At 68.0% G+C, this 15139-nt stretch overlaps 1 protein-coding gene across 1 annotated transcript in view; it reads right to left on the bottom strand.

The window, feature by feature from the left end:
- MUC5B (mucin 5B, oligomeric mucus/gel-forming) overlaps window positions 1-14063 on the bottom strand; it is a 32074-nt gene extending 18011 nt beyond the window's left edge. The window contains exons 1-27 of the mRNA XM_047692669.1: window positions 13962-14063; window positions 11829-11900; window positions 11342-11392; window positions 10790-11051; window positions 10557-10671; window positions 10333-10423; window positions 9957-10063; window positions 8970-9171; window positions 8421-8546; window positions 8210-8327; window positions 7985-8123; window positions 7603-7713; window positions 7309-7378; window positions 6817-6954; window positions 6322-6486; window positions 5712-5806; window positions 4665-4791; window positions 4183-4438; window positions 3726-3781; window positions 3540-3640; window positions 3306-3457; window positions 2861-2999; window positions 2667-2780; window positions 1816-1995; window positions 1184-1423; window positions 316-472; window positions 9-137 (exon numbers count right to left, since the gene is read on the bottom strand). Of these exons, the coding sequence (XP_047548625.1) occupies window positions 9-137; window positions 316-472; window positions 1184-1423; window positions 1816-1995; window positions 2667-2780; window positions 2861-2999; window positions 3306-3457; window positions 3540-3640; window positions 3726-3781; window positions 4183-4438; window positions 4665-4791; window positions 5712-5806; window positions 6322-6486; window positions 6817-6954; window positions 7309-7378; window positions 7603-7713; window positions 7985-8123; window positions 8210-8327; window positions 8421-8546; window positions 8970-9171; window positions 9957-10063; window positions 10333-10423; window positions 10557-10671; window positions 10790-11051; window positions 11342-11392; window positions 11829-11900; window positions 13962-14031 (3583 nt within the window). The 5' untranslated portion in view covers window positions 14032-14063. The remainder of the gene's footprint in view (window positions 1-8; window positions 138-315; window positions 473-1183; window positions 1424-1815; window positions 1996-2666; window positions 2781-2860; window positions 3000-3305; window positions 3458-3539; window positions 3641-3725; window positions 3782-4182; window positions 4439-4664; window positions 4792-5711; window positions 5807-6321; window positions 6487-6816; window positions 6955-7308; window positions 7379-7602; window positions 7714-7984; window positions 8124-8209; window positions 8328-8420; window positions 8547-8969; window positions 9172-9956; window positions 10064-10332; window positions 10424-10556; window positions 10672-10789; window positions 11052-11341; window positions 11393-11828; window positions 11901-13961) is intronic.
- Window positions 14064-15139: the final 1076 nt, after the last annotated feature.

The raw sequence follows: 15139 nt of genomic DNA on the forward strand, positions 1-15139 counted from the left end.
CCCCTCACCTTCCAGGCCCGGCAGGTCATGCAGACAGCGGCCGCCCGGGTTCCGGCACGTCTTCATGCAGGGCGCCCCGCACGGCTGGTAGTGCCACTCACACTGGCCCTCGGGGTTGTAGTAGTCGCAGAACAGGGCTGAGCACGGAAGGGGGCGGCTGAGGGCGCACCCCTTGCTTCCTGCCCCTCAGCACGCTGGTCCCGTCCCGCGGCGGCCTGCCCTGTTGGTCCGTTAGCGACCAGACGGGGGCCCGCCCGTGGGCACCCGGGCCCCACCCCTTCCCGCCCTTCAGCGCCGCAGCAGAGCCCCACTCACGGCAGGTGTCCGGGGTGCGCCAGGACACGCACACGCCCACGTCGCGGCAGGCCTGTGCGTAGGCGGCCACGGCCGTGCAGAAACACTCACAGTCGCCCCCCGAGTCACAGGCACACGCGTCGCCCACGCAGGCCTTGTAGTACTTGGCGGGGTCCACCTGGGGAAGGGGGAGGGGCTGCTCAGCAGTACTCGGGGGACCTCCAGCCCTGCACGAGCGCGGGAGCGGCTGCACACGCACCCTGCGTCTGCGGTCTGAGATCCGTGACTCCCACCCGCCTGGCACCGTCACCCATACCCACATCGTATCTGTGGTTGCAGACGGCCCTCTCCACGGCTGTGTCGTGACCCTGCCTGTGTCCTCGGGGTGAGGGGACAGCCCCCTGACCACACCCTTCCCTCAAGCAGCAGAGCCCAGAGGGGACCCAAGACACGTTTGCCACCAGCCTGTCCCTCCTAAGCTGCCCACATGTCAGCAGCGGGCCCTGCATCCTGAGACCACGCTCGTGCGCGGGCGTCCGCACCCTCAAGAGTCACAGGAAGGACCTCAGGGAACAGTCTCGGAGGAGAACCACCAGTCCCCAGAGCTCGCGAGGCCCAGCTGCCGGGGAACGTGGATGGGATGGGGAGGTGGCCCCCGCGGTCCGTGTGTCTCGCAGCCTCACTTGCAGGGAGGGCCCAAGTGGCCAATGAAAGCTACGGGGATGCTCCAGCCAGGACCCCGGGGTGTCATGGCACACCGCTCGGACCTCCCGTGTGCCAGCACCCACATCCAGTCCAAGCTCGGAGGCCCAGCCCAGGCTGGACCCAGTTCTGCCAGAAGTGGGGGGCAGCCCCAGCCCCCAGGTCAGAGCCCAGGGCCTCAGCCCACCTGAGGGTGGCAGGCAGCGAAGGTTGCGCTGTTGATGATGCTGCACTGCTTCTGGGCCCAGGACTTGCGGTACGGGTTGGCGGTGCAGGGGTCCCTGGGGACCGGGGCGTCGGGGCAAGACGGGGAGAACTTCCAGCTGTTGCCAAACTCCAGGGCGCTGCCCACCACGGACTGGCTCCGCGTGGTGAAGTCGTTGACGGCGTTGTCGTCGAAGTTGCCGCACAGCCCGCAGACCCGGCCCTGCAGACGGGGGGCGGCGGCACGAGGGGCTCAGGGGGCAGCCTGAGGGCACAGCACCCAGCCCAGACCGGCAGGGGGACTCCAGGGTAGTGCCCTGTGAACTTGCAGGAGGACAGGCACACAGACGGCCCTATAGCCAGCAGGCGGGCAGGTGGACAGGGGGGCAGGCAGGCCTAGAGGGCATGGGGACACGCGGAGCACGAGCAGCGTTCTGACCAGGACTCAGCCTGTTGGGCGGTTTGGCCTCGACATGCCCTTCGGAAGCCAGCGTGGAGCGCGGACTCACCCAGACCTCAGCGGCTCATCAGCTGCCAGAGCGCCCCCTCGGGGCCAGACCTAGGAGAGGGGGCTCCGACCATGCCCAGAGGGGCCCGCAGCCCGCCAGCCCTCACCTTGTAGTCCTGCTTCAGCCGCACGAACACGCTGGTCCTCCGGTCCCAGGACAGCACGAGGCCGCCGCGGGTCTCCACAGTGAGGTAGTTGCCCGTGTGCCGGACCTTGTAGGGTGGCTCTCCGCCTGGCCCCCACTGCACCGCCCTGTAGCCGCCGTCCTGCAGGACCAGCTCGTAGCTCTGCGGGGGACGCACGGAGCAGCGGCTGCAGGGACTGAGGAGCCGGCTTGGGGGCCAGAGCCCACCGGAGGCCTGAGGCAAGGGCCCCACGGGTGTTCGGGAGCCCAAGGCGCGAGGCCGGGGTCAAGGAGGAGTGGGCTCCCGACACTGTCGTTGAACAAAAGGCCGGACCTGAGCAGGGAGAGCTGGGGGCCTGGGGAGGGGCCACGGGTCAGCGGGGGCGATGTCCCCAGAGAGCAGTGTGGCTCTCCTCCTGGTGAACGCTGACCTCCCTCGGCTGGAACTGGACGCCCCGATGTAGTGGGCTGAACACAGGCCCCACAGCGTGTGTCCCCATCCTAGCCCTGGAGGCAGTGAACGTGGCTTTATTTGGAAGAAGGGTCTCTGTGGGGGTCAGGGAGAGACGAGCTCACCCGGATTAGGGTGGGCCTCAGCCCAAACACAGGTGTCCCTGGGACAGGAGAGAAGGGGCGGGCCCATGGGAGAGGGGCAGGGGAGGCAGGAGGGAGCCCCCGGAGGCTGGCAGGGGGCTCAGCCCTGGGACCCCTGCTGCCAGACTCCTGGCTCAGAACCGAGAGAGAATGCATTTCTCTGGCTTCGGGTGCCCCGGCTGTGGCCATTTGCCCAGCAGGAGGACAGAGGGAAGGACAGGGCTCCCAGTGGCCCCTCACCTCCAGGAAGAGCTTGATAGCCTTAGAGCAGGTGACACCCGTGGTCCCGCAGGGGACGTTCTCGGTGACGATGCGGAAGGTCCCGTTGGTCGTGCCATTGCCCCCGCAGTAGTCCTGGGATGGGCAGGGGTCAGGGTGAGCTCAGGCTGCGGGAGCAGTTGGGCCGGGTCGGGGGATGGAGGGGCTCCACGCACCTGGACCAGCGTGTACTCGCAGGTCCCTTCGAAGCCATAGCGCTCCCCGTCGAAGGTGATGAAGTGACCGTCCCCATAGGCCACGCAGGTGCCCAGACAGGGCTCGTGGCTGCACACCCACCGGTGGTTCCTGCATGTGCTGAGGACGGCAGACAGCTGCTCACCCCGTGCCCAGGACCAGCCCTGGCCAGCCACCCTCTGCAGAGGGCTGAGCAGAGGGGGCAGCGTGGACATGGGCCCGCCGCCCGCCTCTCTCTGGCTTCCAAGCCCTCAGCGCCTGGTGAGGCAGGGACGGGGGTCCTGGTGGCAGCTCTGAATGGCCGGGCCCCAGGGGCACCTTCTAAGGACAGAGGGGACCGTCCCGGGCTTTCCCAGGGGTGGGGACAGCGCCAGGCCTCACCTCCTCCCCCACCCCCCTCCCTCCCGCAGGGGGGCCCTGACCCACCAGGTATTACAGTCCACCCGGATGGTGTCCCCCGGCTTGTAGACAGCCTCGTTGTGCAGGCAGGGACAGTCCTCCTCGGCCACACAGCCCCCGCTGCCATCTGACAGCAGCCCTAGGGGGCAGATGCAGCCGGACACGCAGTGGGTGCTGAACTGTGAATGGGAATGGTGTCAAGCTTGTCCCCCCCCGTGCCCAGGGACTCTGGGGCGCAGCCCGCTCTCCCCGGCCACTCACACAGTCCACGTCCAGCGTGTGACAGCTCCTGAGACACTCGGCCCCAGGCGTGCCAGCCGAGGCGTTGTTGCAGTCCAGGTACACCATGGGGGGCACACACCCTGCAGGGGGAGACCACTGGGCTGGGAGGGGCTGCAGCCCAGACCCACGGAAGCCCCTGAGCCCTGGCGCGGCGGGAGGCCCTACCTGAGCTCCGCTGCTCCGCCGCTCCCAGGCAGCTCAGCCTCCCCACCACACACGAGCTGCGAGAGACAGGCCAGCCTGCTGGGCCCACTGCCCACCCATCACCCCTCGGGCTCCACCCATCACTCTGCCCAGAGCCCAACACACACACCCCGCCTGGGCACCGGACCCTCAGAACCCTGGCCCCGGCCAGGGGCCGGGTCCCTGTGTACCGCACAGCTGAGGGGCGGAGGGTGGGCATCCCTCCCAGGGAGCCCTGCTGTGTTTCAGAACCGTCCCAGGAGGCCCAGAGACCGTCGGGTATGACATGGGGGGCCAGAGTGTTGTGGGCTCAGGACAGGATGTCGGGGGGGGCAGTGGTGCGCTGGGGGCATGGGCGTGCAGGGGCAGTGGCGCGCTGGGGACACGGGCGTGCAGGGGCAGTGGTGCGCTGGGGACACAGGCCCAGCTGGCCGCTTACCACACCACGCCATCGTCATGCACCACCTCCCCTGGGGCCAACACGGAGCCACGGAAGTAGCAGGGACAGGCGTCGGCAGACACGCAGGTGCCCGAGTCATCCAGGAAGGTGCCGTTGGGGCAGACGCAGCCGTCCACAGGCAGGAAGGGGACGCTGCAGGTGACGTCGACCTGGCTCCGAGCGCGGCAGGTGGGCTGGCAGCCATCCACCACGTAGCTGTAGTTCTGGGACTGGGGGCAGCTGCTCACATACTTGGCTGGGGCGGGGGCAGCACTGGGTCAGTGGCCGGAGGGTCCCTCCAGGCTGGGGTTCACACAGCCCAAGACAGTTTCCCCCTGACACCAGGTCCTTGGTTGGCCCAGACGAGGAAGCGTGAAGCTCCAGCTGAGAACGTGGGAGTGGGAGTATCCGCCCACCCCCCGGGTCCCCGGCGCCCTCGACCCCACCCCCAGTACAGCCGGACCGGCCTGGGGGACACTCACTGCACACGCCGTCCCTCCAGCCGCGGAGCAGCACCCCCTTGGCCGCGCAGGCGTACACGTAGGAGGACAGGGCGGCGCACAGGCAGTCTTCGCTCTTCTCGCAGTTACACGTGTCGAACATGCAGTTCTGGGGACAGGGCCGCGGGGGGCTGTCAGGGACCCTCCTCTCCCTCTCCCTTTGCATCCTTCCTGGGACCCCCACCCGGGCCGGGTTCTCCACCACAAGCAGGGCCCTCAGCACCGCTGGATGGGAGTGGTGGGGGCCCCGTGGAGGGGACCCCAGGAGAGACCCCTAAGGGACCGCGCAGGCCAGGTTGGGGGGGGCAGAAAGAAGGCATGAGGCCAGGCTAAGGTCAGGGTCAGGAGGGACCTCCACAGGACCGGGGAGTCCGGCTGCATTCCGCAGACGTCACTGCTTGTGGGGCGCACACGTGGGGTGAAGAGGGGAACTATGCCACCCCCAGTGTGGGCAGAGGTGGGCCCAGCCCTCCACCTGTAGACACGCACTCCCGAGGGTGCGCTCGTGGGCACTGTGGGCTTTGAGCTTCGGGGAAAGTGGCCCTCGAGCCGGCGGTGTGGGTTGGGTTGGGGTCCCCCCAAAAGGCCTGCAGAAGTCTGAACCTCGGGGGCCTAAGAGAAGGACCCTACTGGAAACAGGGTCTTTGCAGATGCAATTAAGATGCGGTCATCAGGGTGGGCTCTGAATTTGAACACTGACACAGGGGAGGGGCACGGAGGCAAAGGTTGGGGTGATGTGGCCACAAGCCTGGGTGTTACCTGGAGCCCCAAGGAGCTGGGAGACTCAGGAGGAGGGTCTATAGCCTTAGGAGGGAGCGTGGCCCGGCCCACCCCTTGCTTTCAGTCCTCTGTCCCCCAGGACTGGGACAGAAGCACTCCTCTAGCTTTTAGTGACACCAAGAACCACACCCACGGTGGCAGAGCTGACAAGCCTGCGGGACCCAGGGAGGACTGGCCGGCCTGTGCACGTGCTGGAGGGGGCCCCTGAGAGGAGGCTGGAGGCAGCTGCAGGTGGGGCCGGGTCCTCACCGAGTAGAAGGGCGCGGGGTTGAGGACAGAGTGGCAATGGGAGAAGGCTCCGGCCGGGTCGGTGAGCAGGGAACACCAGTGCTGGGCGTAGTTCTCTGGGGCAGGGAAGGCGAGCCGGCTGGCGGCCGTCCGCATGGCTCCTCCCCCGCGCCTCCCACTCCGCATGGCTCCTCCCCCGCGCCTCCCACCCCGCATGGCTCCTCCCCCGCGCCTCCCACTCCGCATGGCTCCTCCCCCGCGCCTCCCACCCCGCATGGCTCCTCCCCCGCGCCTCCCACTCCCCATGGCTCCTCCCCCGCGCCTCCCACCCCGCATGGCTCCTCCCCCGCGCCTCCCACCCCGCATGGCTCCTCCCCCGCGCCTCCCACTCCCCATGGCTCCTCCCCCGCGCCTCCCACCCCGCAGCCTCCGCTCCTACACCCGCCCCGGGGGGAGCTGTGACGTGTGGGGACGACCCGCAGTGCCGATGGGCCCCAGGCCCTGCTGCCCACACACACACACGCCCAGATGTGGGGTCCCCCAGCCCCACCCACCCCAGGGCCAGGTGAGACGAAGCTCCAGCTCCCAGACCCAGCCCAGGTAAATGGGGGGACCCCAGGGATGAGAGTACCGTTCTCCACGCTGAGGGAGCAGGGGTCCTCGAAGCTGCTCTTGACGTTGGGGCAGGCGGCCTGGGTCTTCCAGGTGTTGGCAAAGGCGGCGGCCGTGCCCTCCACCACGCCGCTGAGGGTCCGGAAGTCGTCGGCCTGGTTCTGGTTGAAGTTCCCGCACAGGCCTGGGGGCCGAGGCCCAGGGAGGGGGCATTAGTGGGGCATCCAGCCGGGCCATTGCCCTGGCCCCACGTTCCCTCCAGAAACCCTCGCAAGGAGACCAGCCAGAGAGCCCCGGCCCCGGACCTGGTTCCAGCACCATCAACGCGCCAGGGGGGTCAGCCCAAGGGCAGAGCTTGCCCCCGAAAGGACGGCCCAGCTCGCTCCCCATGCCCACCCCAGGTCACCGCCCCAGGAGCAGCTCCCTCCCGGTCCCTACTTCCTGCCAGGCTCTAGCCCATCCCGCCTGCTGCTGAGCCCAGGGCCCGGCGCCCCCGAGCCGCAGCCGGCCTCACCGCACGTCCGCCCGTGGTAGGACGGGTCCAGCTGGAGAAACACCTGCATGAGCGGGACCAGCTGGACCCGCAGCTGCAGCCCGAGGCCCGTGTGCGCCAGGACGAAGAAGGACGTGGGCCGGAAGACCGTGACGTTGCCTGCAGGGGTGGGGACAGCGCCCGAGTCAGGCCCGAGGCCCTTGCCGTGGTGACAGCCCCAGGGTGGGGAGGGTCCTCCGGGGACAAGCTGGGAGGAGACAGGTGTACGGCGGGCCCTGGGAGTGTTGGTAGTGTTGGCAGTGTTGGCAGTGACTGGTCCTGGTCCCCAGGAGGCCGGGCGCCGAGTGTGCTCCACACCGGGCCCCCGCGGGTCAGACCACGTCCCGCTTGCCAGCAGGATATTGAGGAACAGCCCCAGGCTGTGAAGAGCAGCAAGGGAACCAGCTGGCCGCGTGCAGGCTCTGGGAGCGGGCCGCCCAGCTGCAGCCTGGCCAGCCGTCCCAGGCCATGTACCTGCAGACACGGGCAGCTGGGTGTAGATGGAGTTCACGAACACCCCGCCGTTGGCCTGGATCTGGACGACCTGCAGGGAAGAAGCAGCCGGGTCAGTGCAGGGAGGAGCCCGCCTGCTTGGGGGTCCAGGGAGCCAGCCCAGCAGAGGCAGAGCCGGGCGGGGAGCTCTGGCCTCAAACCTCTGGCTCCGTGGGACTCAGGAGCGGGTCTGGGCGTGTAAGCAGGGAGTGGGAGTCAGTGTCCTCCGGGCCCACGTGTCCTGCCAGCTTCCCTGGGCCCCTGCAGGAGCCTCACCGTGTCCCCGCTGTTCACGCTGAGCGCCACCGATTTGAGGCAGTTCTCGTTGTCCGTCAGGCCGCACCTGCGCAGCTCGGCCAGCACGCTGAAGCTGTTCCCTGCACACGTCTGCGGGGCAAAGCCACCAGGGCGCTGCTGCATGCACACGTGTGGGGCCTGTTCCCAGCATTGCCCGTGTGGGTGCAGACGGGTGGTGGCCCACGGTGGCCTGTGGCCCAGTAAGCATGAGCCCAGGGGCTTCCCTTGGGGATGGGACTCCAGGAGGAGATCTGGGGGGGGGGGGGGCTCACCCTTCTGATGGCCATCATGGGACCCTGCATGGGGGCAGAGGGGGTCCGAGAGTCCCTGAACAGGTCTGCCAACCCCACCAGAGCCGCACCTTGGACAGGACGTAGGTGCAGTCCCCGTGCACGTCGTAGAGCCTCTGGTCGTAGGTGGAGATGTGGGCCCCACCCTGGACAGAGCAGGTGCCGGGGCACGGAAGGTCCTGGCACTGCCACAGCCCCCCGGAGCAGATGCTGGGAAGGGGGCGGGGGGCGTGAGTGGAGGGGACAGAGCCCATCCCCTGCGCCCCCGCCCCGGCCCAGGCAGATGGGAGGCTTACCAGGCGCTGCAGCTGCTGGTGAAGGAGGCTCCCGGGGCGTAGGTGCGGCCCCCGTGCGTGCAGGGGCACTGCTCCAGGGGCAGGCAGCCCCTGTGGGTAACATCATCCAGCACTGTGCCTGGAGACAGGGGGCATCCATCGTAAGTGGGCCGGGTCAGGTGCTGGAACCCCGGTGACCGGGGCAGCCGGGGGTGGGGCCAGGAGGACCTGCCTGGGGGGCAGAAGCAGCCGTCCACGCAGTGGTCCTCGCAGAGCTGGGAGCGCTGGGGGTTGGAGCAGGTGTCGGTGCAGGGCGAGCCGCACTCCCGGTGCTGCATGCTGGGCGGGCAGGTCTGGGCTGTGGCGGGGAGGCAGCAGTCACGCCCCAGGAAGCTGCCCGCGCACGGGGGGGACAGGCCCCTCCACCCTCAGTCTTTCGTGTGCTACACCCGGGCCTGGGGAACCCCTCACCTTGGGAGGCCGGGCCCCGCCTATCCTGGACCCCGGCTCTCCTCTGGGTGAGGCCGCAGGCAGGGGAGACCAGACCGCAGGGCCTCCCAGATAGCCCCTTTGGGCCCACCTGGCTTCTGGGTGAGCTCAGCTCATGGCACCCAGCCTGGGTCCCCCAGGCGTATCCCCTTCTGCTCTCCTGCCCACCCGCCTGACCAACTCCCCCGTCCCAGGTCCCCAGCCAGATGCCGGATGTCCTGCCCAGGGGTGTTGTCCCCATCCCCAGGACCCCTGGTGAGTGTGGGGGCCGGCCCTGTTGAGAGCCACTCACGGCAGAGGTCGGGGCCCCTCCAGTCCTGGGGCTGTCCCCCCGCATGGGCGCACTGGCGAGAGTACTCCGCGAAGGTGGCACACGGGCAGGTGAGGCAGCGGCACAGGTCCTGGGTACAGGCGGCCACATACGCCGTGGGGTCCGCGAGCTTGTGGCACTCCGCAAAGGCCGGGCCAAGCAGGGTGCGGCGGCAGACACCGTCCTGGGGGCACAGACGCTGGCACTGTCCAGCCTCAGGCCCTGCAGGCATTTCCAGGCCAGGGGACCCCCTTCCTCCCCTGAAGTTCCTTTTTTCCCTTCATCCGTCTGTCTGTCCGTCTGTCCGTCTACCCACACATTCACCCACCGTCTGTCCCCCTTCCGTGTCCCCGTGCTTCTGTCCACCCAGCTGGCTGGAGGCCCTCCCAGCCTCACCCCGCCACGTGGACTTGCCCCCACTGGGTGCAGAGCTCTGCTTGGCTCTGGGGACTGAGCTGTGACTGTGGACCCCGCCCCCGCCAGGGCTCCAGGACACACCTGCTCATGGTGGGAGCACCCAGGAGGCCAGTCAGAGAAGGGGGAAGCCCTCAGGCAGCCCCAGCAGAGCCAAAGCCAGCCCACCAGGGAACCCTTCCTCCTTCCCTAGCAGCCCCCACCCCCTACCAGCTGGGGCTGGACTGAGCCTCCACATCCTGACTTAAAGCTCACAGACCCGAAAAGTGGGGCTTCCCCGCTCCCCACCCCAGGCAGGACTGTATATGCGCCGACGCGTACTTGCACGCGCGGAAGGACACACACACTTGTGCTGCTCACACACTCAGAACGTGTGCTGTCAGTGGAGGTGAGTCGGTGAGAGGGCGTGTCTCCAGACTGGAGGCCGTGTCCTCGGCCACCTGGGAGCTAGGAGACCCTCTCTCACCTGGACATCCCAGGCCCCAGCCCAGGAAGCCTGAGCCTGTGCCTCTGGTGGTCCCCATGCCCTTGGGGAAGCAGGGGCCATGGGCTCACCACGTCTGTGCAGTTGCTGGCCGGGGAAGACGGGGGGTCCTGACACTGCTCTGTGGGCCCGTCCAGCTTCTGTAGGTTCCCGAACTGCAGAGGGGTCAGCCTAGCATCTGTGGACAGGAGGTGCTCAGCGTGGGACGTGCTGAGAGCCCCTGGGGGCCATGCGGGCAGTGGCTGCCAGGGGACCCCCTGCCCGTGCCCGGGGTGCCGGGAACTTCTCTCTAGGGCACCACTGGCTTGAGTACTGCCCAGTGTCTTGGTGAGGCCACCCCAGGCTGCCCCCTCCAGGCCTCCTCGGGACCATCCAGTCCCCCGAGGGACCCACAGGCTTGGCTTCCTGCCATTCCCTGACCCCACCCTGAGCCCAGGGGGCACTCACTATGGGAGTAGAACTCGTTGACAGCCGGGAGCCCGTTGAAGTCCCCGCACAGACCACATGTCTGGTTGGCATACTTGGGATCCAGCTCCAGCTGGGGGCAGAGGAGGGCAGGTCCAGCCTCAGCCGGCCCGGCCGAGCCCTCACCTCCTGCTGCCCCTGCCCCCCAGGGCTGGGAGGCTCGCCCTGACCTGGCCAGGAAGGGCGTGGGGGAAGGACGTCCTTACCAGGGCACTGTCCTCTCTGTTCCACATGAAGGTCAGCAGCAGCCGGACAGTGACCTTGACGTAGACGCTGCTCTGCTCCACCAGCAGGCCTGCACGGCTGTAGGGCAGCTCCTCTCTGGGGTGGAAAGTTCTGGTTGTCCCGCAGCAGGTGTCCAGCAGGGTCCGGGGCCCTCCCCCCACATCCCGAGCCCGCCCCAGAGTCCCGGCTCCGCTGCAGCCCGCCCCAGGCTCACCGCCGCCCGTTGATGAGGACGGAGCCGTTGGAGGCCTCCAGCACCAGCCCCTGGGTCTTGAGGACGACGTGGGTGATGGTGGGCCTGGAGCCAGCCAGGCCGCGGCGCAGCTGCACGTTGAAGTCCTCGTACGCGGCGCCGCAGTGCATGGACAGGACGTAGTTGCACAGGCTGGGGAAGCGGAAGACGTCGCCGTCGAAGGTCTTGTAGTGGAAGTCGCCCCAGGTGCTGCAGACGCGCCCGTTGTGCGCGGGGTCCCGGGCTGCGGGGAGAGCGTGTGGGGCCCCAGCAGACACCACCAGCCCTGCCAGCCACCTGCGGGTGGCCGTCCCCGGGTCTAGAGAAGTGGGGAGCCAGGAGGGCAGCCGCTCGCCCACCTCGCCGCCCTGAGTGCCCTTCCCCCTGGACCCAGCATCTGGGGTCAGCGCCCAGAAGAGCTGGCCACAGGGAGGGCTCCCGGCTGGGACTGGGGCCATTCAGCTGCCCACACTGCTCCCCCCAAGATCTGCGAGTGCCCCCACCCCCCACCAGCAGTGGGCAGCGTCCACTCACAGCTCATGGTGGGCAAGACAGTGATGGGCGGGATGACGGTCATGCTCCAAGCTGTAGAGGGAGACCAGGTCACAACCAAAACACGGCCAGGCTGGAGACCCCCACCTTTCTCGCTGGCTGCCCTGATGCAGCCCATCGAGCCCCAGGACTAGGGCTGCCCCTCCAGGCCCTCCCCACTTGCGCAAGACACACTCTGCCCCAAGTGTGCGTGTGAACGTGCACGTGCAAGGTGTGAGCACATGCGTGGGCACGTGTGTGGGCACGTGTGAGCATTTCAGGCACTCTGCTCTGTGCCTTAGCTTTCCGCGGCCCGTGCCCCCTGCTGTCCCTTCTTGTGGTCAGGTGAGATCCAGAAGGGTTTCTGTGACATGCAGCCGATGTGGAAAGGGGTCTGTCCCTATCCCCCGTCCAGGTTGCCAGGCCACTTGGAGCCCTGCCCCTTCTGCCTGCCAAGGGCCACCCCCTCCTCCGAGCCTGGGACGCATACCGACATCCGCCCTCCGGTTGTGCTCTGTGGCCTGTCTGCTTGGCTGGCTGGGCTCCACGCTGCTCTGGGTCTCTGCAGGGAAAGCGGATGCGGGTCCCTGAGCCGCTGGACGTTCCCCGTCCTTCCTGGGCAGGCCCCATGGACATGCGACAGGGTGGAAAGCGGGGCTCTGCCGGGGTGGGAGGCCTCCGCCGGGAGCCTTGTGCTGACCCCCACCCTCCCTGTCCACAAACGCAGGGTGGTGCCTCGTCCCTCCCAGACACAGCCGTTGGCGCCGCTGCCTCCAGGCAAGAGAGCGGAATCAGGAAAAGGCGTTGGTGCCACTGACCCCGGCCACCCCAGAAGAGGGTTTGGCCCCATCCCGTGCGTCCCTTGGAGAAGGACAAAGACTGGCTTTGTTGGGGAGAAGGACACACACAGTTGGGGAGGCTTCTAGGCGTGACTTAGCAGAAACCCAAGACCTGAGCCAGATTCGAGTTAGAATGGTCCATTATGGCAGCAGGAGGCCCAGGGGCCCTGGTGCCAGGGTGGCTGTCCCCAGGGGCCTGTGTGCCCACCACCTCCAGACAGGGCCTCCCCCACCAGCCTGACTGCCCCGGGTAGCCAGGCCCCCAGGCCCCCTCGTTGCCATGGCAGACAGCAGCGAGCCCTCCCAGACACCTCTGCTGAGCTCAGGCTGCGGCACCCCCTTCACACGGCCCTGTCATCCTCCCTTTGGTCTGCCAGGAGTCTCCACGCTCAGCCCAAGACAGAACTTCCTGGGGAGTGGGAGGGGGGTCCCTGATGTCCCCATATTCCCGGTGTGACCTGCTCGGCGAGGGGCACCGGGAGGCCATGGGGACGGCTTCTGCTTCCTGTTCGACTCTCCCAGCAGGGACCTCGGACAGAAACCACAGGGCCTGGCTTGGCATCGAACTTGGCTTTCAAGGGCCCCAGCGGACTGTTTCCTACAGGCACAGACGTTACCCCCATGGGACCCCAGACCAGCAGCTCCTCCCATGTGAGCCTGGCCGGGGCCAGCCACAGCCGCACCCCACAGTCAAAAGCCAGAGAGAGTCACGGGGGTGCTTGGCCTGCACGTCGCCTCCCTATCCAGGCCCGGTTTCCTCCCCATCCAGGTCCTGTCTCCACGAGAATTGACTCAACTCGGGGCCCTCCTCAGGCAGAGTCACTCGCCCAGCGAGACCAGGTTTGCATCGCCGGGGCCAGGGGACCGCCCGTTACCGACCGTGCACTGCACTGCGGCCCATACACACCCCGTGGGGCCCTCCTCTCGGACGGCCTTAGCGCACCCCAGCGGGGTTTGCCCCCCAGAGAGGAGCGGGCAGGGGTGAGGTGGCGTGCTGGAGAAGCCACTCTTCAGGCACGTGCTGCGAGGCCAGCACAGCCCAGAGGAGCCTGGAAGAGCCCGGCCGCGTGGGGGCCGTGCAAACCAGCAGGTGGGCACCTGAACAGCCCGGTGGGCTGGGGGCCCGGCACCCCACTGGGAGTCACTCTGGGGAGCTCCCCAACCCCCAGCCCTGCTCCACGCCCAGGAAACGACTGATGGAGAGGGCTGTGGGCCAGCGTCCATCTGCCTGGACTCCCCAAGACCGGGCGACGCACCGTGGGGAGGCCTTGCGGGAGCAGAGCTCAGGGCTGACACTGGGCGGGGTGGCCTGCAGTGGCCGGTGCTCCAGGCCAGCCCTGCTGGGTGTCACCCAGGCAGCCCCTGAGGCCATGTCTTTCATGTTGACAGTAAGTATTAGGGCCAGTGGTGCTTCCCCTAGATGCTAAGGGCCACGGGGCAGCTGGGAGCCCCTGGGAGCCGGGGGGGGGGGGGGGGGCTCGATGGGGCTCCCCTGTCGGCTGTTCCAACCCTAATCTGAGCAGGAATTTTGGAGCTGCCGTGGGGAGCTCCAAGGACCAGAGAGACGCCCAGCTTTGGGCTCCTCTCCCACCTCCACCCCAACACCCTCTCGGTGGTTCTCCCTGGGGGCCCCAGCTTCTCCTGGCTGGAGACTGAGAGCCTGGGAGCCCCAGTGGGGATACACGGGGCGGGCTCTTGCCTGCCCATTCTCAGGAGGAGGACCCCCGGCGAGTGGCCTGCGGGGCTCCCCTGCTGCAGAGAAAGAGCCGGGTCCTCATCCTCACCTGTCTCCTGCACCAAAAGCAGGGCCGCCAGGACCCAGGCCAGCACCAGGCACCCGTTCAGGGCACCCATCCTGGGGGCTGGCACGGCAGCGGGCTGGTGGCCGGGAGGAATGGGCCCCAGTGCTCGCTCCCTGGGGGCCCCTGGGGCTTATATAGCAAGAAGCCTTGGCTCGGCGCCGGGCTCCTGGGCCACGCAGGGCTCCGTCCTTCCCCCGAAGGCGGCCACGTGTGTTTGCTCTTGGGGAGGGGCTAAGGCAGGAAAGACGCCTGGAGGAGGAAGGATTTGTGGCTCTGGGCCCCAGATTCACAGGACCCTTGTCCCCACTCTCCCCCGCCCCTCTGCAGCGTCTGAGAATCAGAGGGAGAGGGGTGACTGCCTGGTGCCAGCAGCCCATCCTGGGGGGGCAAGGCCCCTGCACGCAGCCGTCCTAGCCGCTCTGGTCATGTCTCGCTCACTCAGTAGGGAGGTGGTCAGCACTACCCCACGCTGAGCCCGCACATCGAGCCCCTCCCCAGAACCTGGCCAAGGCCTCAGCCATCGGGTAGCCTTCGGCGCTGGCCGGGGGTGTTCACCCCGGGTCCCTGGGGCTTCTGCTCAGCTAGGGGGTGGTCAGCCATGTGTGTAGGGTGGGGTACCTGGGCTGCATGGCTTGTGGGGGTCCTAGGAGGGGGCTCCATGCCCAGAGACCCTAACCATGCTGACCAGTGCCCCTGAAGATCTCGGAGCTCCTCTCTGTCACCAAGTTCAGATTTAAGGGGAAACTGAGGCCCTGAGAGTAGACACAAGGCTGGCCTTTGTCCCACGCCTGCCCTGGCCAAGGCAGGACCAGGAGCTCCCAGCATGGCGGGTTTGACCATCCCCTCGCTTCTGAGGCTAGCTAGGTGGCCCAAGGCCGGGTTGCACAGAGGAAGCCACTGTCCCTCTGGGTCCATGAGTCGCCAGGATCCTGGGTGGACAGCAGGCCATACAGGGGCTGATATCGCCACACTGATGTGCTCCTGGGGCCCCCGGCAGGGCTGACGAGGTCACCTCAGTCTGAGCGGGTCTCAGACTGGGGGGTCTCTCAACCCCAGTGCCACCCTGAGTGGGAGCCACGTCCCAGCTCCCTGGCTGGCCCGGCCCGGCAGGGCCACATGGTAACCTTCTCCCAGTGTCTGGCTCAGCCTCACCCGCTGTC

Source organism: Lutra lutra, chromosome 10 (genome assembly GCF_902655055.1).
Source record: "Lutra lutra chromosome 10, mLutLut1.2, whole genome shotgun sequence".
Taxonomy (NCBI): Eukaryota; Metazoa; Chordata; class Mammalia; order Carnivora; family Mustelidae; genus Lutra; species Lutra lutra.